This window comes from Xenopus tropicalis, chromosome 6 (genome assembly GCF_000004195.4).
Source record: "Xenopus tropicalis strain Nigerian chromosome 6, UCB_Xtro_10.0, whole genome shotgun sequence".
Lineage (NCBI taxonomy): Eukaryota > Metazoa > Chordata > Amphibia > Anura > Pipidae > Xenopus > Xenopus tropicalis.
Window position 1 is genome coordinate 59,136,629 of NC_030682.2, and position 22,296 is coordinate 59,158,924.

Here is a 22,296-nt window from a genome sequence, read left to right on the forward strand (position 1 = left end):
GTCCAGGCCTACTCTCTCCCTACAGCTGAATACTTCTCTCACTCTCACTGATACTGCCAAAATGGCCACCTCCATTCTGTTTTCTCCTTTCTTTATTGCTTCACACATCTGACAGAAATCTGACTGGCAGACCTGCATATTGCTAACTATTCACATAAAGCTTTTTTATTGCCTTATTACAAGTAGACGGTGACTACTTTTATAACATATCGGTTAAGAGGTATATTTTGGCCTTGCAATCTTTAATATGCTTTATTTCTATTGTTAGGACCATATTTCTTATTACAAAGATGGAATCACACATTGTTGTGCAAAACACCTTGCATCCATGGAGTTATTTCCAGCAAATGCTGGAAATAACAAAATCTGTAACTGTGTCTGTTTCACAAAATCATACAACCGCAACTGAGCATGTTTGATAGTTTTGGATAACTCAGGATCTGTTGGGAAAAACAGCATTATGTGTAAAAAAAGGTATGGCTAATTGCTGTGAAATTGCCATTTGTACACTGTGGCTGAGTTTATATATGACCCTTTTGGTATTTCTAGGTAAACTAACTTGTTTTCTCCCCAGGAAATGCCCATAAAGTAAAAGTAAAATGAATAAACTTTCATCACTGATCCTGTAGAGCGCAGAGGTACTTTAAATATATATGAGTATATAAACTATACACATTACTTTTTTTAATACATATTGGTAACTTTAACCGAAAACATGAAACTAGGAGACTGGTCAAAATATTGCTACAAAGAAATTTTGGATTTAAGGAACAGTAACACCAAATTTTTGAAATACTTCATCCCTCCCAAAACAGCTATAATGATAGGTGATGCTTATTTCCCCTTGCATTTTTTTAATTCAGCTTGATTTTGACTTGCAAAGTGTCCCATAGGAGAAAGGTGAAAAGGCAACAGCAGCTTGAATTCCTCTGTGTGCTTTGCACTGATGACCTAAAGCAAATAAGTTTTTTTAGGGTCTGCAGCTTAAATTTAGGTTCTATTTTTTTGGACAGCTTTGGGGGTAATCACGTGGGCATATATTTAAGCTGCTGACAATGAAAAAGCTTAGGTGCTTCAGGACATTGGTGCAAAGTCAACTTCAGTGCACAAGGAATTCAAGCTGCTGTCACCTTTTCACCTTTCTCCTATAGGGACTTTGCAAGTCAAATTAACGCAGCAGATTTAATAAAATACTAGGGAAGTAAGCCTTACCTATCATTATAGCTCTTTTTGGGGGAAATTATTTAAAAATTTGGTTTTGCTTTTTTTTAATAATTTCTTGAAAGAAGTTGAAAATGTTGTCTATTAATACAAAACTGATATTTTTTTTTATGGATTGTACTTTCAAATTTATAATATTTATTATATTTTAAAGCTATTCCTAAAAGGAATCATTTGCAGATTAGAGCAAAATCACCTCAAGTTACAATATTTATCAGTTGCATGCTTTTATTTAACATTAATTCTGAGCTACAAAATCCCTAGAAGCAACATTATAATTCTAACAAAATAATTCTGCAAATATATATCATTATGCCTGTTATTATAACCTCTAAATTTCTGCCGCCCTAGGCCGAGGCCTGTGTCGTCTCGCCACAAATTCGGGCCTGGTGCTGAACATAGCACAGCATGCCAAATACAGTATAAGCCCTGCTAACAATGATGAGCCCCACCCATATAGTAAGTCTTATTTACCAACACTTTTTAGTTTTGCCCCCTGTAAAGCAAAGCCATTTCGCTATTTCCATCTAGCTGGAGGAGACTTTGCAATGTTGTTTAAAAAGTAACAACCAGGAGTTCAGCAAATGCTGCTTTCAATAGCAATTACATTTACAAATAACTTTTAAAGCATTAGAAATGTTTAATAAATTAATATTGGAAAGTTGCTTAGAATTATATTTTCTTTTATTAAGCAAACAATTATTTTTGGGGTTGACATGCCCTTTAACATTTTATGGACGGTGCTAGGAATCTGTTTATTGGATAACATTACACATCACTGGTTCAATTACATGGATTTTATCTATCCGATAGATAAAATACAGTTTGAGAGATAAAATGAATACTTACATTTACAATGTAGTTTGTTATTTACTATCATTTTGTGCACAAACATAATTTTTGTTCTTGGATATTTTTTGCCAGTGTATACAGCCATAATTACATAAATACCCTGAGAGAAACTCATTTTGTAGAAATGCATTGGGGTATTTTTGCTTTTCAGTTAAAGGAGAAGAAAGTCATTTTGGCACATTAGTGCCACCTAGAACGCTATATTTATTCTGCAGAAAGCTTTATCATACCTGATTAAAGAGCCCTAGAAGCTTTCTCTGTTTGTTTAAGATTGCAGCTGCCATTTTAGCTTGGTCTACATAGCTTCCTGCTTGCAGCTTATCCGTTATAGCTCAGATTACACATTCCTAAGGGTGGGGGGAGTGGGTTTTATGAATTCTTATGGCAGGGGGGAGCAGGAGAGGGGAGAGACGAGAGAATTGCGCAGACTCTGGCCCCAGGAATAAAGGATTTTCCTGAGAGAGAAAGTCAGATACCCTAAGAACATGTTTACAAAAAAGGAGACAAGAAATCCTGTGTTTCTTTTGATAAAGGAGCATTGCTGTGGCTGTGTGCTTATGGCTGTATTTACATAGACATTTCTGATAAAGCTTACTTAGTTTTTACCTTTTTCTTCTCTTTTAAGGATCCCCCCAAAACACTACCACTTATTGTATAACTTGCATTTATATTATTTCTGCCAAAGTGCATAACTTTGCACTTTTCAACATTGAAGCTCATTTTCCATTTTGCTGCCCAGTTTTTTCAAATCACTCTAGAAAGTGGCATCGAACTTATAGTTTTTCACAATTTAGTATCATCAGCAAAATTAGAAACAGTAATTTCTTTGTCCACCTTTAGGTCATTAATAAACAAGTTAAAAAGCAAATGACCAAGGACAGACCCCTGCAGTTCTCCACTAACAACACTGGCCCAATTAGAAAATGTTACCATTTACCATGACTCTTTGTAATCTATCCTTCAGCCAGTTCTCTATTCAAGTACAAGTATTATGTTCCAGGCCAATATTCCTTAATTTTATCAATAACTTTCTGTGTGGTACTGTATTAAATGCTTTAGCAAAGTCCAAGTAGATGACATCCACTGCCATTCCAGCATTGAGGTTACTGCTCAACTCCACATAAAAGGCAATAAAATAAATCTTGTTTATGCTAAATGTGTATAAAGAAACACTTTAAATTGCACGCCCATCGCTAATCACTCCAGATTAGCCTGCCTATGCAAAAAAAAAACCCAAACCCATGATGCTGTATATCTGCATAATAGCCATGTTTACATTATATGTTTACATTATGAACAAATGATACAGTAAGCAAGGAAAAAGTTGTAGATTGTTGCAGGTCAAGAAAAATAATTAATAGAGGCTGGTAGAGAAAAAAAGATTTGTGGTTACTTTTTACATAAAAAAATATAAACAAACAGCACTCTACAAAATGTTAAAATCTTTGTTCGACATTACTATTAAATGCAACAAAATAATATGGTCATTAATCTTAAAAATGTATAATAATTCAAAAATATCATTCTTACTGTAGCCAATTCATCAAACTTCCCAAAGAGTTCATTTAAAAGCTTAACCAACTCTTGTGCAGTACACTGGGATGCTAAACTGGTGAATCCAACAATATCTGCAAATAAAATGCTAAAAAGAGAAAAAATAGAATTAGTTTTATAATCAGGTACCAGTGTTTATAAAGGTTAACAAACAATACAACACTTAATAGTTGAACTATACCTAACTTATTTAGGAAAGGGCTCACATACAGTATTCATGAGTTTATAACTATGACTCGACTGACTGACTTTTGAGAATGAACCAAGGGGCTTAGTGAGTGACTGCAGCTTAATGCTAGTTGAATGCCAACAAACTACTTGTACCTTCTAATCTTGTTGCTATTAATGTTTTCAATGAATTGTAATTGAAACAGTTCACACTGAAATCTGGCTGGTAACTTTTTCTTGGGTGCACTTTTTCTTTCACTGACAATGATACTAAGGGATAATGCTCTATGCATATCTCACATGCAGTACAGCTTAGGGTTTCACATTTAATAATTTACACAAATATGCACAATTCTTTTCATACAACTGCAAATGCTACTGTAAAGAAGCTAGGGACCTATTTATTATGCTGTGTAAATGGAAATCCACCCAAAAAAAAGATTTTAAAAGCTGTGTATAAGTGGTGAATTATCAAGCCGTATTTTATTTTAAACTATCCAAAGCAAGTAAAACAATTATGACGTTTTTACGCAATAAAGTCTGGCAATGTTTTGCAAATTTTTTTGCCATTTTTTTTTACACCACATAATAAATATGCCCCTCTGTGTCCTGTTTGTAGGAACAGCACCTAGACAAAAACAAATAAAAAATATCAATTTGCTTGGGCAATAAAGTTGATATTTAAAGTTACATTTAGGAATGGGGTGCTCTACTTGAATTGTTTGATCAAATATAGTAAATACTATAAATAAAATTTGAATGAAAGGACTTGATAACCCACTCCATATCTGATGGATGTCTTTATTTTTTGTTTTAGCAGTTAGCCTGAGGATTTACATTTGACTTCATGTCTTTTATAACTAAATAATTAACATCAGCTTCAGGAGCATAACAGATGGTGAACAGATGGAGAGCTGTATATCCACAGACTTTTTACTTGATACACTTGTTTACACTGTCATAAGGAAATGCTTATGATTTACAATGCTAATAATACTCCTGTGACAATACTATATGTCAAATTCAAGAAAGTATAATTAATATATATTAATATATATATATCATAGTGCTATGTTTGGTGTTTTAGATATTATCAATGGTTAATATATTGGGTTTTGTGGTCCTTGTTTTTTTGGGTTAATTACCACGGATTGTTGATTGGTGGGTTGGTGTATTTAATGGGTTACCTCACTTACGGTTTTATCCTGATGACGATCCCCAGCGGGTCGAAACGCGTAGATATGGAATACCAATAAAAGTTTTTTATTGATCTACAAGCCGTGAGTGCTATTTATGGAGTGAATGTAAGATTTGATATGCACCCGGCTCCTGTTCTCTGCGTATGGTGAGTGCCGCTAAACCGGACTTTATATATATATATATATATATATATGTCAATTCTACTAAGGAAGCCAAATGGAATACCCAACATGATTATGCAGGTTAGGTATTGATCAGTTTAAACAAGACCAATCTTACTCTTGTGGGGGGCAATCGGTTTGGTGCAAGTTTTTGATCAGCAAATGTAAAGCCAAAAAAGGCCTTAAACATTTAACATTTAGCTGAGAATGGCAAAAGGGTGATCCTAGCTCTAACTCCTTAATATATTGTACCCTGCACAGTAAGAATTCTGGAAACTTTCCCATATTCATCTAATATTCTACAGTTAAAAACACAGATATTTATGCTACAATTGCTAATTTATTAACGCAAGTGCTATGTGCTGCTATTTTGGAACAAAATACAATTTGGCTTGCTTTTAGATGCAAATTGGGTGCCAGTTGTGCCTAGCATTTTCAAAGGGGAAGTTGTGGCACTAACAAAGTATGAGTTCTGAACTGCATTTGCATATGATTCAATGGGTACAAGCTGGGTGTGAGCTATTACTGTGAGCTAATCCAGGGATCTCTAGTGCCAAAAGGTTTACTATTCATCAGAAATGCATATTTGAATGCATTAACTTAATGAATTGCATCTAATGATGAGCAAATCAGTTCCTAGTGATAAAGCTAGTCTATGGCTGTTTTTTTGCTTCAACTTTTTCATGCAAAATAAATTGGGGAGTTTTATTGTGTGTTTTTAAGTTGTGAAAAATATAGTGGCGGTTTTGTGAAAACATTTGCTGATGGTGAATCAATGCCTAGGAAAAATTTTGCTCATCATTAACAGCATCTATATACTCTGTCCAGTGTGTCCACTGTGTAAAAGTTGGTGCATTCATAAATGATCGGTTGTAGCATGCACAAGCCAAATTAAATTTGATAAGAAAAATGTATCTCCCAATTCAATTATAGATTTTCCTTTAGACTTCTATTGAGTTTTCATAGGATAAACCATGAGAACCATTAATCCTAAATCTAAACCTCCAGCCAGAATAGAGAGATGGGGCCTACGACTACAGCCATATAATTTCCGTGTGGTATACAAATCTGGTAAAGCTAATCCAGCAAACTACATGTCACGCCACCCCATACGTCCTTTCAAAAATTCCAGAGAATGTAAAGTAGCAGAAGAGTATGCCAATTTTGTGTCCAGCCATGCAGTCCCAAAGGCTCTTACAATTCAAGAGCTTCAAGAAGCCACACTGAAAGATCCTGTATTACAAGCACTCGCGCAACTGATACGCAATGGTAAATGGTACACTGTAGACAAAAACAACAAACATTTAGCACAGCTCACAACATTCAAGAGAGTTGCAAAAGGAGCTCACAGTCACTGATGATAACAGCATCCTCTTAAGGGGTAATCGAATGCTTATTCCATACTGTCTACAAAACCGAGTGTTGTCTTTAGCCCATGAAGGACACCAAGGTATAGTAAAAATGAAAAGACTTCTTAGAGAAAAAGTATGGTTTCCAAACATAGATCAGAGAGCAGAGATGGTGGTGCAAAGATGCACTGTGTGGTCAGGCAACAACACTTGGTACACACAAGGAACCATTACAAATATCTGTTTTACCAGCAGCCCCCTGGTGTAATGTGAGCATTGATTTTTATGGACCATTTGATACTGGTGAATACCTGCTGGTTATCATTGATGATTATTCGAGATACCCAATGGTTGAAATTGTCAGATCAACTTCCTCTGTTGCAGTTCTACCTGCTCTAAACAAGGTATTCTCTTTGTTGGGCATTCCACAGACTGTAAAAACAGACAACGGCCCACCTTTTAATGGAGATCAGTTCAAGAACTTTGCTTCGTACCTCGGATTTAAACATAAGTGTATCACTCCACTGTGGCCTCAAGCAAACATGGAGGTGGAAAGGTTCATGCGGACAATGGGGAAGTTCCTTAGAGCAACTGCATCTAAAGGCCGGCAATGGAAACAAAATCCGTTTTCTTTTCTCAGAGACTACAGGTCCACCCCACATTGCACAACAGACAAATCACCTGTAGATCTGCTGTTCAACCACAAACTAAGGACCAAAATTCCAGACATTAGTGACATCAAAACTGAGACTGGGAATTGAGATTTGTTCGAAAAAGATTCTAGTGCTAAATCCAAAATGAAAGCATATTCTGACACCCATCATAATGCAATACACTCTGGGTTGGCAGTGGGAGAGAGAGTCCTGTGTCAGAAACAGAGAAGACACAAATTGGATCCTTGTATGATACACAAGCATATACAGTTACGTGCCCCTTCCCTCTTCCAACAGTGCTAGTGCCAGATTTCTTAGCCCAAGCTAGACCAGCCCAGTTCAGGGTTTTATCAAACATGTTGGAGCAAAGCAGATGCTTATGGGATACTATGGTTATTAAACATCAATTTATTAATTAAAATTTGCCGTTGCATGATAAATTTTCAGTCCAAGAAGCAATTTGAACGTAACTAATTTAATATAGGTAATTTAGCTCTTGATGCTACCAAATAAATTGTTAATAATAATCTGCCTATTTATAACTCTCCATGCAAAATAATAATATAAACTGTTGATAATAATCTGCCTCAATATTAAATCTCAGTGCAAAGTTCCACCTATGATTTTATTTTTGTAAAAGGCTTGGGATGGATCAAAAAGTCCTGCATTGATCTGAATCCGGTTATTTGTAAGATTTTTTTTGTAAAAGCCTTAGGATGGATCAAAATAGTTCTGCAGAAATCAGAATCTAGTTATTTGTAACCTTTTAATTTTGTAAAAGCCTTAGGCTAATGGCTCATGGAGTGGCTAGTCGCCCGCGGTAGCTGAGATCTATCACAGGAGACTAACTCTCTCAGTGGGCCATTAGCCTTAGGATGGATTAAACAGTGCTGAAGAAATCAGAATCTGGTTATTTGCAATAAAAACCAGAAAACGTCTTTACAGTACATGAGACACAAAGATATCATTCAGGATCAGATGTCGGTATCCACACCCGCTACTGTAAACTGATTCTATAGATAATGATACTATAGACAAATGACAGCAATAATAAAATGGTCAGGATTTTATTTTTACTCATGTCGCTCCAGAGGTCCCAGTTAAAAATGGATATGCGTGGTGTAAAGTGCAAAATACTGGGGCAAAGCACAATTGTACTGCCAACAATGCATCTTGCCGCCAATACCCTTGCAGTGTTAATTCATTCAGGTATGATTCTTCATGCATCGACTGCAAAGAGTTGTTCCTGATAGCAAATTGTGCAACAGTAAGTGCCACTTAAAGGGGTTGTTCACTTTCAATTTCTAAATCAATTTAAACCACCAACAATGCTCTCAGCAGGTTAGAAAATCCATTTTCCATAAAAAAAAAATAAAAAGGCCACTGTAAAAGCTTTTAACACCTGTTAAATCAGTCCATTTTCTGTCTCTCTGATCAGTTTTCTGAAGAGAGGGAGTTGCCTATTTTGAACCTGACACACTGAGAAGTTCCTATGTGCCAACATCATCACATCCAGCCTTTGTCCTTACTTTTGTTCCTATTGGACTAATTCATTGGTTGCTTGTGCACTCTAAACAGTTGCATACACTGAAGGGTCATTGGTTAATTTTTTCCTTGCAATTGCATAGGCAAACATACTTAGTATATCAAATATCTAACATACTGTTAAATTTATTTGCAGCACTGTCACAGGCACAGGAAGCAATGTCAGACTGACAGGAGTTACAGCCAACAGGAGTTAAGTCTGCTGCCAGTGCTATGCATGACATCATAAAGGAAGTAAAAAGGAAGCAACTGCAGTGTCTACAGGGGTCACTGACCGTGCAGTGCATGGTGAAAAATTTTCAACTTCCATGTTTATGTGACCAAAAACACATGATTTTCAGGATTCAGAATTGGATTCTCCCAGATCCGAGTCCTGCCCGAATCTTGGCTGAATCCCAAACTGAATCCTGGATTCGGTGCATTTCTAATTTTAGCGCATGTACAGTGTTTGTGCCCAATGTTATAAATAAGTCCTCAGATCTTTGAAGAACAAGAGTTTGCATTCTACAAAAAGATCACATCATTAAACATTATTTGGTCTTGGTCAGCCAGGACTCCAGTGAAGCTGTAAGCACTACCATTATTACTGTATTGTTGCAGCTGCTACAACATTGATTCTTTAACTTTTTAACTGCCATTCTGGAAATGTGTAATGGTAGTCATTGTGCTTTTCTGACTAATTTAAACAGAATGCAGAAGTGTAGCTCCTGAGTTTCCAGCTATTTTGTATCTTCTTTGCCAGTGATGCAGAATCTATGCCAGCAGGGCATTTGTTAATAAACCAGTACATGGAGCGTTGGGGACCCTACAGGTATGGAGCCATAGGGTTAATAGCCCCTATGCTTTAAATCCCTACACTTCCTATCGTCTATGTTACTAGGTAGAAGCCTATGAATCTAGCTTACTGGCATATTTCTATTATTGGCTCATAGGTATAGCAACCACTTCCTGAACACTGTAATACAGTGATTGAAAAGGGGTGGAACTTTGGTCTATCTATCGGTTGATCTAGATGGCTGATCCAGATGGATGTGCTCAGGGAGCCTGGGATCAGAAAGGCCCCCTAGAGGGACCTTACTTTTCGTTAAAGGGACTCAGAGAACAAGGTTTTGTTAGGACTGGCCAAAGGTGAGGGGCCAGCAGTTAGGAGCCTATGTGAAATGTAACCCCCAGAACTCCCTTTAAGGGAAGGACAGCCAAGTGTGGTGAAGCAAGATGTTTAATAGAAACTGAACAGAACAAAACAGAACAAAAGAGTTAATATACAGGCCTGTGATGATAGGCAAGATAGACTGAGTCCGGTAACAGGCAATAAGGTCAGGGCTGGCAGAGTAATGCAATGTCCAAAGGCAGGCTGAGGTCAGTGGCAGGCAGCAGGCAAACAAGGTCAAGTAACGGGCCGAAGGTCAAACCAGGGAGATCCACAAAAGACAGGGTACCAGGTAGGGACAGGAGAACGGAGACAGGAATCAGGCAGAGAACGCAGGAATCAGGAGTCAGGTGTCACGGAAGTCAAAATCAGGACATGGCAAGATCAGGCTCAGCAAGGATGATGATCGAGCACCGGGAGTTGCCAGGAGCAGGTTTATAAAGGCTCATAATTACAGAACCAGCAACACATGCAATTAATAAGATGGGTGGACACTGAAGGGAAACAGGCAGAGATGCTGAATGCACATTGGGGCAACTGACCCCTTGTAGCTCAAAGAGCCTCCTGTGGCTGAGTAAGTACATTTGTGGTTTAGCACAAAGCCAAGGGTTCGATTTCACACAGTCCCTGACATTAGCCCCCCTTTAAAAATCGCCCTCCAGGCGATATCGCAGTCAGACAACGAAATAACATTTATACATTAGAATAAAGTCATTATGTGGTGTTGCAAGGACTGGATATATAAGAGTATACTGCAACTCTCAAAACAATCAGCCACCAGGATCTGGAGCCAGAGCAAGAGAGTCGTCAGGATCAGAAGCCAGAACAGGAGTGTCGTCAGGATCAGAAGCCGGAGCCAGAGGGTCATCACGATCAGAAGCCAGAACAGGAGTGTCGCCAGGATCAGAAGCCGAAGCCAGAACAGGAGTGTCGCCAGGATCAGAAGCCAGAGCCTGAACAGGAGTATCGCCAGAGTCATGAGCCAGGACAGGAGTGTCGCCAGTGTCAGGAGCCGAAGCCAGAGAGTCACTAGGATCATTAACACAAGGTAGGCCACCAAGGTCAGGAATTAAAACAGAGAAGTTGCCAGAATCGGGAGCCACAGTGGATGAGACGATAGGGTCAGGAGCCACAGCGGAGAAGTTACCACACAAAACACCCATTACAGGTGGAGGACCATCATAGACACCCACTACAGGTGGAGCACCATCATACACACCCACTACAGGTGGAAGAGAGATGCCCAGGGAAGCAACAAGACCAGCACTCACTGCAATGGGACTGGCAGAGTCTGGAACAACAGAACTACCAGATCCAGTAGCAGGGAAGCAGGGTCCGGAAGCAATTTTATAAATATAGCAAAGAGTAAATATACAGGCCTGTGATGATAGGCAAGATAGACTGAGTCTGGTAACAGGCAATAAGGTCAGGGCTGGTAGAGTACTGGCCAGGTCCAAAGGCAGGCTGAGGTCAGTGGCAGGCAGCAGGCAAACGAGGTAAAGTCACGGGCCGAAGGTCAAACCAGGGAGATACACAAAAGACAGAGTATCGGGCAGGAACGCAGGAATCAGGAGTCAGAAATCACAGAAGTCAAAATCAGGACATGGCAAGATCAGGCTCAGCAAAGATGATGATCGACCACCAGGAGTTGCCAGGAGCAGGTTTATAAATGCTCATAATTACAGAACCAGCAACACATGCAATTTATAAGATGGGAGAAGACTGAAGGGAAACAGGCAGAGATGCTGAATGCACATTGGAGCAACTGAACCCTTGTAGCTCAAAGAGCCTCCTGTGGCTCAGTAAGTGCATTTGTGGTTTAGCACAAAGTCAAGAGTTCGATTTCACACAGTTCATGACAGGTTTTGTCAGTGTACAGAAATAGTTACTGTCATAGCACATTATAGGAATAGTAAAACTAGTAAGAAAGAGCAGCTTGTGTTCCAAATAGGAGGGACAGAAGGGAGCAGCTCTCCCCCAGGCTCTACTAGCCCATGTTAAAGGCCCATAAGCACTGAAGAGGGATTCAGGCTATATTTTCTGCCTGATTTCTTTTCATTTCTGTTGTTAATGATCTGGACCACTTTCACTAGAAACCCTAGAAGGTAAACCTTAAACTCTCAAAGCTGTCTCCACAGTGGGGTCACAGATCTCTGCTCTGTTTGTGATTGTACGTGATATTTTTAATCTACTACTACTACTGCCTCCAAAGCTGTGAGTATTTACCCTGTGCATTGCGGGTGGAGAATAAAACATCTATTCTGTTTTATTTGCAAAGAACCTCTGGTGTCCTTTATTTTATTTTTTTTTTACTTTTGGCAGTGGAGAACTGAACAACACCATCTCACCTTTACTCTTCCACTTAGCAAATGCCAATCCTGTGGGAAGAGAGTCCAGTGTATCCTATCTTAACTAGCAGGATAAAGCCTTTTCTATACAACACAGGGTTACAGAATGTCTAGAAATTGCTACTAAAAGGGAAGTGACCTGAAAGATATGCATGCTATGTCTCATAGCTAAATAAAGCTGACACCGTGATTATGTACTATCACAATAATAATAACAACAGAAGCAGCAGTTATAATAACATTGAATTTACTTGCCCAAGCATGGATGCATCACAAGTTACTAGATTTAGATTCAGAGATAATAAAACTTTAAAATAGCTTACCTATTAATATCTACCTTACCTAACATTGTCATGTCTCTGAATGTATATTTTATGGAAAATTCTTTCTGGCGGCTTCAGAAAATCTTCTTTCATTTCCATAGCAACATTTCTTGGTAAAAGGCTCATTAGTAGGCGTTCCTAATAAAGAAAGCACATTTGAAATGGAATATAATTAAGTCATGAGACTCTGCTGACAATAAACTGTAAAACAGTGCAGATATGAACTCTATTATCTAAATGCTTAGGATCTGGGGTTTTCCTGATAAGTGATCTCTCTGTAATTTAAAACACTAGGCTACTAAAAAAATTAAACAAAAAATCAATATGCTTATTTTGTCTTTATCACAGACTTATGAAAGCCACATAAAGACATTTGACTCTTAACATGTCTGGTTGGTAGACATATAGACAAACACAATGTTTTGGAGATGTAGTTCAACCCTCATTATTAAATATAAAGCTGATTAGCCCACTCTGAAATGTTGTAATTACTCTTCTGCCCAGTAACTGTTAAGCAAGAATGCTCTGCGCTGTTTAGACCTTCCTGGTGGTCTGGCTTGATTTGAGTCCAAAACTTGATATGAAGTGTAATTGCATTCAAGGAATTGAAGACTGCTGGTCAAAATTATTCCCTGAGAAACATTATACTGAATGTGTGCATTTCATGCCCACTCACTGTGCCTTAAGAATCAAACCTAGGTTGATTGTAATTGGAACAAGTCACAAACTAGCACATATGAAGATAAAATTGGTAGAAGTAAAGGAAGAGCATATTGTAATGAATCATTCTTAGTGATTGTTTTAAATCCCGCAGCAGCACTAAGTCAACAATGCTGCATCTCTTGCATTTTCTTCTACCCATTATTGAATAATTAAGTCATGCAGGAGCAGAAATGTGGTCTACTTCTGCATGATTAAATCGAAATGCCAACATTTCTCTGAGTACATATCTTATTAACAGAGAACCAAGAGAATTCTACAGCCAATATGAAGCATCATCCCTAGAGGCTGAGATAAGTGATGTATGGATAGATCTCTGGTATAAGATGAACCATGAGCATAATAAACTACTATTATAAAGGGCAATGCTAAGGTAATTTTTTTAAGCAGGATTATTGATACAATATGTCAACAGGAGAAATGCTTGTAAATGGACTGCCAGCAGTGGGGGAGTGGCCAAATTCCGATCAGCAGGAGGGCCCAACTGTGTAGTGCAAAGTTACATCAACTATTTCTATTAGGATATAATTACTTTTTCAGCTGTGGAATGACTAGTTATTGAGCACACAGCAAATTGATTCGGTCCCTTCTTCTTAACTTGTGCAAAAACTTCAGCTACTTTTGAATGAGCTTATGTAACTTGACAACACAGAGACGTATACCAGGGGCAGGTAGGTGTGTAGGCAACTGCATTGACCATAATAAACAGACTGACTTATTAGCACATTAATTAATGTTAATTAGTGTAAACTGTCCCCTACATTAACTTTTCAGTAGTGGAATGACCAGTTATTAGCCCAACAGGTGTCCCCTATAGTTCCTTGGCCCCCAAGCAGTTGCAGGGTCTGTTTCTTTTATAGTTACATGCCTGTTTTAAGTAAAAGGACTTATGGATTTCTATAATAGTAGCTGTGGTAAAAAATCAAGTTCAACCTTTAGTCCTAGTAAAACCTACCTACCTACATGTGACCACTTGTGTAGGGGGCATGGCCAAAAATGTTGGTACTAGTTGCTTGTGTTCATGCGGAGAGGGCTCAAGATAAATTACTTGTAGGGCCCTCATAGTTTCTTATCGTGCTAAAGGTGCTAAAAATTCATAACTTTCTTTACAGATAGGAAAATAGGAAAATTAAAGGTGGCTAGACACTATAAGATCTGCTCATTTGGCAATCCGCTAAATGAGTGGATCTTTCCCCAGACATGCCCATCTAAGGTGAGTGTATCATTCTATTCCGATCATTTACCCCTAGGCAAAAAAAAAAAAAGCATCACCGTGAATGGGATTGGAGATGTCAGAGCGATGTGGTCCTCATTCCGACAGGAAAATGAAGCCTATCCAATCTACATCTGGTTGACATGAAGCCACATATCATTTTGGGAGGCCCATTGGAGGGCCCCATACACAGGCAGATAAGCTCCCAAATCAGTCTGAAGGACCTGAATCGGAAGATTTAAACATGCTTGTGTATGGCCACCTTAAGTAAAACACAAGTACTAAAAAGACTTGTAACAATCAAGCCTTCAAACAAATTGTGGACAGTCCTAATCTAAAAGATAGATAGGAATATTGTTAGCAATAAACTTTGTCTATTGATGAATTTTGTCTATTTTAAATTTAAGTTTAAATAGATACGATTTTAGCACATAATCTGTAGATAATGATAATAAACTGAAGAACCAGAGGACTGCTTCTGTATATAGCTCAAAGACAAATGATGTGTCCTAGGGTCCCAGATCTCCTGAAAATTCAGGGACACTTCTAATAAAAGCATGTTGCAGGGCCACACTAATTGCATTTAAACTGCAATCGGTGAAGCCCTTGTCATTGGATTTTGTAGACATATCCCCAAATTTTAAAGTGGTCTGGTAACCCTAACTGTGCCCAAGTATCGCAACTGCAAACCTTGCAAACTAAAAACATGAATATTTTTCCACCCTTGATGTGCTGCCCCAGCAGTTAATATTGTATATTATGTTTTAAAGTTAATGGTTTATATCAGTGCTGTCCAACTTCTGTGGTACTGAGGGCCGGAATTTTTCCGACCTACGTGGTGGAGGGCCAATAATGGAAGCCAGTTTTGACCACTCCCCTTTTTGAAACCGCACCCACTTGAAACCACACCCGTGTTATCACATGACCATACCCATATTAATGGTTGTAGTACATACAGTGCCATACTTTGCCTTCCCTACCCTGCCTGTGTGTGCCATACTCTGCCTTCCCTACCCTGCCTGTGTGTGCCATACTCTGCCTTCCCTACCCTGCCTGTGTGTGCCATACTCTGCCTGCCCTACCCTGCCTGTGTGTGCCATACTCTGCTTGCCCTATGCTGTATGGCACACACAGGGAGCATACAGTGACACAATGCTGGCACTGCTCCTACAGTCTGCACAATAACTACTGTATATATTAAAAAACTTTTTAATTGCAGTACCACCTCAGTATATGTTCTTTTTATAGTGTGCAGGGATTATTTGTGGGTTTCTACTCCTCCTACAGTCTGAGGTGTGAACAATGTGGGTGATTAGAGCCTGAAGTGTGAACCCTGCAGGGGGTGAACAATGTAGAGATTAAAAGGTGTGAACAACACAGGGGATTACATTTTAAAACAATACAGAGGGTTTACAGCCTGAATCTGAGGTGAGAACCATGCAGGGGGGGCAGTTAATCACAGTACTCATACCATTTAAAGCTAACACAAGAGTAAGCCATCAAAGCAGCCAGACAGGTGGGGGGCCACACAGAGGGTGGGCCGCCAGTTGGACAGCACTGGTTTATATGTATTCTCATTGTTACACTGCCACCTAGTGACCAAGGTCGCATTACAACTTGTTTACTTCTAAGTCTGTATACTCTCCCATCCCCTTCCTTATGTGTGACGTTAGTTCCTCCCATCATGCCATTCATGTTCCTGCTTTCTATGTGTGAGGAGCTACTCCAGGGGTTGGGAAAGCAATATTTCTTTTGACCTCCAGCATTTGTCCATCCACCCCAACGTTTGTTAACCCACAACAAATAAAGAACCTTTGTGGATTCCAAGTGTCTGGTGAGTTCTGCAATCTGGCAAAGATTGCCCACAGTGGTTGTGCCCAGCTCCATACAGGCCCAGGGAGAGAGGTCTCAGGGGAAACTCAGCCATTATCACAGCAATTGGAGTCAGAGTACTTGATATACATTATTACTGGTTTGAAGAATTTAGTTGCCCATGGTAGCGCAGATTTATCATGGGAGACTAATCTCCATGTGGGCCACAGCCTTACAGTTGGCAAAAACCAGGACTACAACTTTTACTTTTTTTTTTCCTTGGGGAAATTCAGGTATGGGATCTATTATTCTTGGTACCGTCTGTACTCTGCATTGTTTTGACACAAATATGAGTTTATTTGTTTAAAGGCCACTATTGTCTATGGGAGACACTACTGGATATGACCTTCCTGTATTTTAGAGCCTTTTGGCTAATGGATTTTCTGATAATAGATGCCATACCTGTAATGATTCTCTGAATTGTGTATACATATAGAACTAATACAAATGGCTGCAGAAAAATGCATTAGTCTTTCAGGAAGCCTCTACATTCTAGTTCCCTTTATACATATATGTATATATAAATAAATATTTTTTTTAATAAAATGATATGCTGTGGTTGCTCTTTCTAAAAGCCCTGTTACCTGGAAACTTCATTATATCCATTCAATGAACAACAAGTTTAATGGAGCATCATTCCTAGCTGGTTGTTAAATCGGTTGGAACAAACAGCATCTCCCACTGAAGTGCTAGTTCCAGTGTCCCAGTTTTCATTCACAAATTATTATAACTTAACACACTTTAGCACCTTTAATTACTCCATTTACTATATTGCATTGAGAAACACCTAAAACTTGCATAATTTTTTAACACACTATTTTGCTTTTAGCAGTGATGATTCTGGGGCTGCAGCCACCCCCTCCCTCCTGCTCCACACTTACAACTTTAGCATCAGAGCGGTTCCAGAGGGGGCTGCATTTTAAAGTTACCAGAGGTGGATTTTTACCGCCCCTGGTAACTGGCCACTCACTGCTGCCTTAGGCAAGGTTCTAACTTTGCCTCATGGCAGGAGCAGCCCTGGCTTTTAGTTGTCCATTTAAGGAACACAAGTATTTTGGCTAGACTAGTCTAGCCAAAAACTGAAGATTTAGGCTAATTTGAATATTTCTAAAAATGCTGCTATTCAACTGAATCCCAAACCTAATCCATTTGTTGCAATATATTTTATACACATTAATACATACATAAATACAAATCCACAATCACACTATTGGGCTTATTTATCATGCTGTGTAAAATTATTTATGCCAGAAAAACAAACAGTGTAAAAAAGCAGAGTAAAATAAAATACACTGCCCAATTGCCATATTTAGCATTTTTTTTTGACACTGTTATCTTTACAGCATAACCCATGCAGGTCAGTGGGAAAAATTCAGATGGCAATTATATTTTGGTAGTACAAAGAGGCATGAAAAAATGGTGTGATGATTTTTTTTATACTGGTATTTTACACAAATAAATTTTATCCCAAAAATGAATACAATGAATATAATTTTTTACACAACGATACCTGATGATCACAGGTGATGTGTGGTGTATTTGTTTTTTTAAATAGTTTAGCAAATAGGCCCCTAAATCTACAACTATAATTAAGCATACGGTCATGGAATCTCCAACAACAGTTCAGTGGTAGGCATATAAACTCTCAGAAACAGACTGCTGAGTACCAAAGTATCAAGTGCATTACACTTACACATGCCAGCAGTCAGCAGAAGAACTATTAGTTAAGGGCTGAAAACCTGGTTTTGAATAGGCCAGTAGCACACAAGCAAAATATTTATGAACAATGACAAGCATTGTCTGGTATAATGCCAAACATGTCTAAGTTTAGTGGTGCCAAGAAAAATGTACCCTCCTGTTTGCTAAACTTTGTTGGATTAAGAATAATGGTCAGGGGTTCATTTTCATAGTAGAATAATGGTCTGAGTTGATTTTCGTAGTTTACAGTGTGGCCTCTAGTTACAGTAAAACTGTAGTATTAGTTTCCACTTGTCGGGTATTACTCATTGGAAATGTGATAATTTCATTGCCATAAGGGGTGCTGCTTATACTTCAGTTTCAAAAGTGGGATTTAATACATTATTATATAAAGTATAAAAATGCCTCATTTATGAATATAAGCACCAAGCAGTACGTACAGTTGCTTATTGCAATCAGCAATTAGTTTTGATCAGTCTAGTAGTTAGAATATAGAAACAATGATCTGATTGATTAGTATGTGCAACTGCACTGGAGTAGTTTAGCGCCTGAATAGAAATTAGGACATCAAGCACTCCGGACTCAAAGGATCTGCTAAAACTCGAACTTTATTTCATCATGTTAAAAGCAAAAGTGCCTGTGTAAATCTAGCCCAAGATCTCTACGTAGTAATGCATAGGCTGGCTTGCATAGGAGATAGCAGGGGGGAAATAGCCATATATAGTTAAAAAGGTCCATGCAAAAAACTAATAGTATGCCAGAAGCATGACAGATGTGCAGCCTTCTACACTCCCAGTTTCCTATAACAGCCAAAGGCTGTGGTAAGATAAAAGTAGATTGAATTCAGCAACTGCTGGACAGCTTACATGTCCTTTAAAGTTCTGGCATATGGATCTGCTTGATTAACCTCTAAATAAACCTTTTGAAACAGACTGTTTAAACAAATGGGTCACTTTGGCAACTGTTGCAAATCTATAACTCATAACAAATAAAAGGCAGCTGAACTTGAAGGCATTCAAAATTAAGGCTGCAATCCAATTAGTTTACTGTCTCCATTACACCTGATTGGACAGTATTTTTCCCAGTACTGTAGTATTGTTGCAGTGATGCTTTGAATCAGGCGCAACAGAGTACTAATTACCATGTGTGTTTTTGTGTGCAAATTGTGAAGAATATTTGCTGTGTGGATAGCATGCCTATCTGCCCAGTGGTAATAATGACATTTATGTGCATTTCACTTGGTGATGGTAAGTTGTGACCTGCCAGGGGGAACTGAAAATTACCACCATCTTCAGGGTGGTGGTTATTCCTGGGTTCCCTTGCATTAACCACCGAAGTTGTGGACAAGCAACACTTACATGCTTTTGTTTTTTTATACACTTAATCCCACTGTAGGTTGGCCACTGCACCAACATTCCAAAAGTGCTGCGTCATATAATGTGACTTTAGTTTTGCAACTCCTTCCATTTTGGAAATACAATAATTTTTCAGTATATAATCTGCATGGACATTTTTTGAAAATCTATAGATGAGTTATGGTGTGTTTTGAAAAAAAATTGCAGAAATGTTTAACTGACCTGTTTTTCATTTTCATCCTCCAGCCTCAGCCTGTCCTCTATGCAGTTTCTGGCCTGAAGAAATGCCTTTCGCTGGGCCCTTTCTGTTAGAATCCTCACGAAGACCCCAGACAAATTTACACTGACAAAAAGAATAGCATTGACCACCAGCTGTGAAAACAAAGAAGTCATATTAATACTAGTATCCCTGTATCTTAACTGAAACAATTGTCAGTGTAAAATATATATCGGTATGGGACTTGGGATACTGGATTTCCAGATAAAAGATCTTATAACTATAACTTATAACTATATCATTACTTGCATTGCTATTTAATATGGCATTTAGCTCCAAGTAGTTATCACAGACAGCAAAGTTAACGTTTCAGAAGCATCCACTCCCTTTGTCAAGTATAAAGTGCCTGATTAACCTACCGGGGTTTTAATAGAACATCATAGGTCATATGATCTTATCACAAGATCTATCCAGTAAGGCCAAAAATATATACTATCATCTATGGGACAAGATACATTAGTGAACACCTTCTTAGCATATATACAATAAGTCCAAAAATACATATAGCTGAAACACATACAGTATCAGGATTTCCATATATCAAAATAAAAAATAAACAAAATAACTCAAAGAAATACATATAAATCATTATTGTTATTAAGTCCATTAAGTTTCAAAGTTTTACATCTTTGAATCCAATATACTTCCCCCATGAACTGTGATCTAGCATAGATCCAATATAAAATGTAAGTATACCACTCTGCCTGTACCAAGACATTGCTCTGATTGTGGACACAGTCATGATGATGTATGATTTTTAGAACAAGTGATGAATCCAGTTTGGGTGGGGGGATGTCGTGTTAAAAGACTCAGAGAAGTATATTGAATTCAAAAATGTAATTTAAAACTTGCAACCTATTGGACTTAATAAGGATTATAATTTATATATACAGTGTTTCTTTGAGTTATTTTGAGGTATCTTGTGATAAGATCATGTGACCTATGATGTTCTATTAAAACCCAGGTGGGTTAATCAGGTACTTTACACTTAACAAAGGGAGTGGATACTTACGAAACGTTAATGTTGCTGTCTTAACTACCTCGGAGCTACATGCTATATTAAAGAGCAATGCAAGCGTGCTTCATTGAACTGTGCTGAGTGCTGTGCTTCATTGATATATATATATATATACATACACACACACACATACACATATATACAGTAGACAGCAAATTGATCTGATTTAATTAGTATGAGCACCTGATTTAACTTAAGGTGGCCATACACGAGGCGATTTCGCTCGTTGTGCGATGAACGATTATATCGACAAACGATCGTATGGCTATCGAGTTCCCATACGATATGCCATCCACGGGCAACGATAATTCGGGAAAGATTTCGTTGCATCATTATCATAAAATACGTACGATCGTACATCTACGTACGATCGAATGTCGTTGACTTCCGCTGCTGGCAATCGTGACATGCGCAGAGAACAATCGTTGAAAGACAAATGTCTGACACTCACACCAACTGGCAGATTTTATCGTTAACCGACCAAAATTTTTAAACCTGGCCGATCGATTTTGGGGACGATAATGTCGGCTCGTTTAGTGGCCCTATCTAAAGCCCAACCTAAAAGTACTGTGCAGTGAATCCTGTGCAACTGTATTACTGCACAGCCTGAAGTGCAACTGTGCCCTAGAGTGCAACTGTGGTCTAAAGTGCAAGAGTGCATTTGTGTTTGAACCATAATCCCCAACAGAGAAATTTCAACCAACTTGAAAATATAATGGGCTCTTATTATATACTTAAATGCTACAAATATGCAGACAAGGCCAGTTTTCTCTTATTGCAGCTACAGTGGAGGAAATAATTATTTGACCCCTCACTGATTTTGTAAGTTTGTCCAATGACAAAGAAATGAAAAGTCTCAGAACAGTATCATTTCAATGGTAGGTTTATTTTAACAGTGGCAGATAGCACATCAAAAGGAAAATCGAAAAAATAACTTTAAATAAAAGATAGCAACTGATTTTCATTTCATTGAGTGAAATAAGTTTTTGAACCCCTACCAACCATTAAGAGTTCTGGCTCCCACAGAGTGGTTAGACACTTCTACTCAATTAGTCAACCTCATTAAGGACACCTGTCTTAACTAGTCACCTGTATAAAAGACACCTGTCCACAGAATCAATCAATCAAGCAGACTCCAAACTCTCCAACATGGGAAAGACCAAAGAGCTGTCCAAGGATGTCAGAGACAAAATTGTAGACCTGCACAAGGCTGGAATGGGCTACAAAACCATTAGCAAGAAGCTGGGAGAGAAGGTGACAACTGTTGGTGCGATTGTTCAAAAATGGAAGGAGCACAAAATGACCATCAATCGACCTCGCTCTGGGGCTCCACGCAAGATCTCACCTCGTGGGGTGTCAATGATTCTGAGAAAGGTAAAAAAGCATCCTAGAACTACACGGGAGGAGTTAGTTAATGACCTCAAATTAGCAGGGACCACAGTCACCAAGAAAACCATTGGAAACACATTACACCGCAATGGATTAAAATCCTGCAGGGCTCGCAAGGTCCCCCTGCTCAAGAAGGCACATGTGCAGGCCCGTGTGAAGTTTGCCAATGAACACCTGAATGATTCTGTGAGTGACTGGGAGAAGGTGCTGTGGTCTGATGAGACCAAAAT

At 38.4% G+C, this 22,296-nt stretch overlaps 1 protein-coding gene across 1 annotated transcript in view; it reads right to left on the reverse strand.

Moving 5' to 3' along the window:
• adcy1 (adenylate cyclase 1 (brain)) overlaps window positions 1-22,296 on the reverse strand; it is a 97,674-nt gene that overhangs the window by 54,589 nt on the left and 20,789 nt on the right. The window contains exons 2-4 of the mRNA XM_002933415.5: window positions 19,605-19,754; window positions 12,544-12,662; window positions 3,604-3,715 (exon numbers count right to left, since the gene is read on the reverse strand). Coding sequence (XP_002933461.1) covers window positions 3,604-3,715; window positions 12,544-12,662; window positions 19,605-19,754 — 381 coding nt within the window. The remainder of the gene's footprint in view (window positions 1-3,603; window positions 3,716-12,543; window positions 12,663-19,604; window positions 19,755-22,296) is intronic.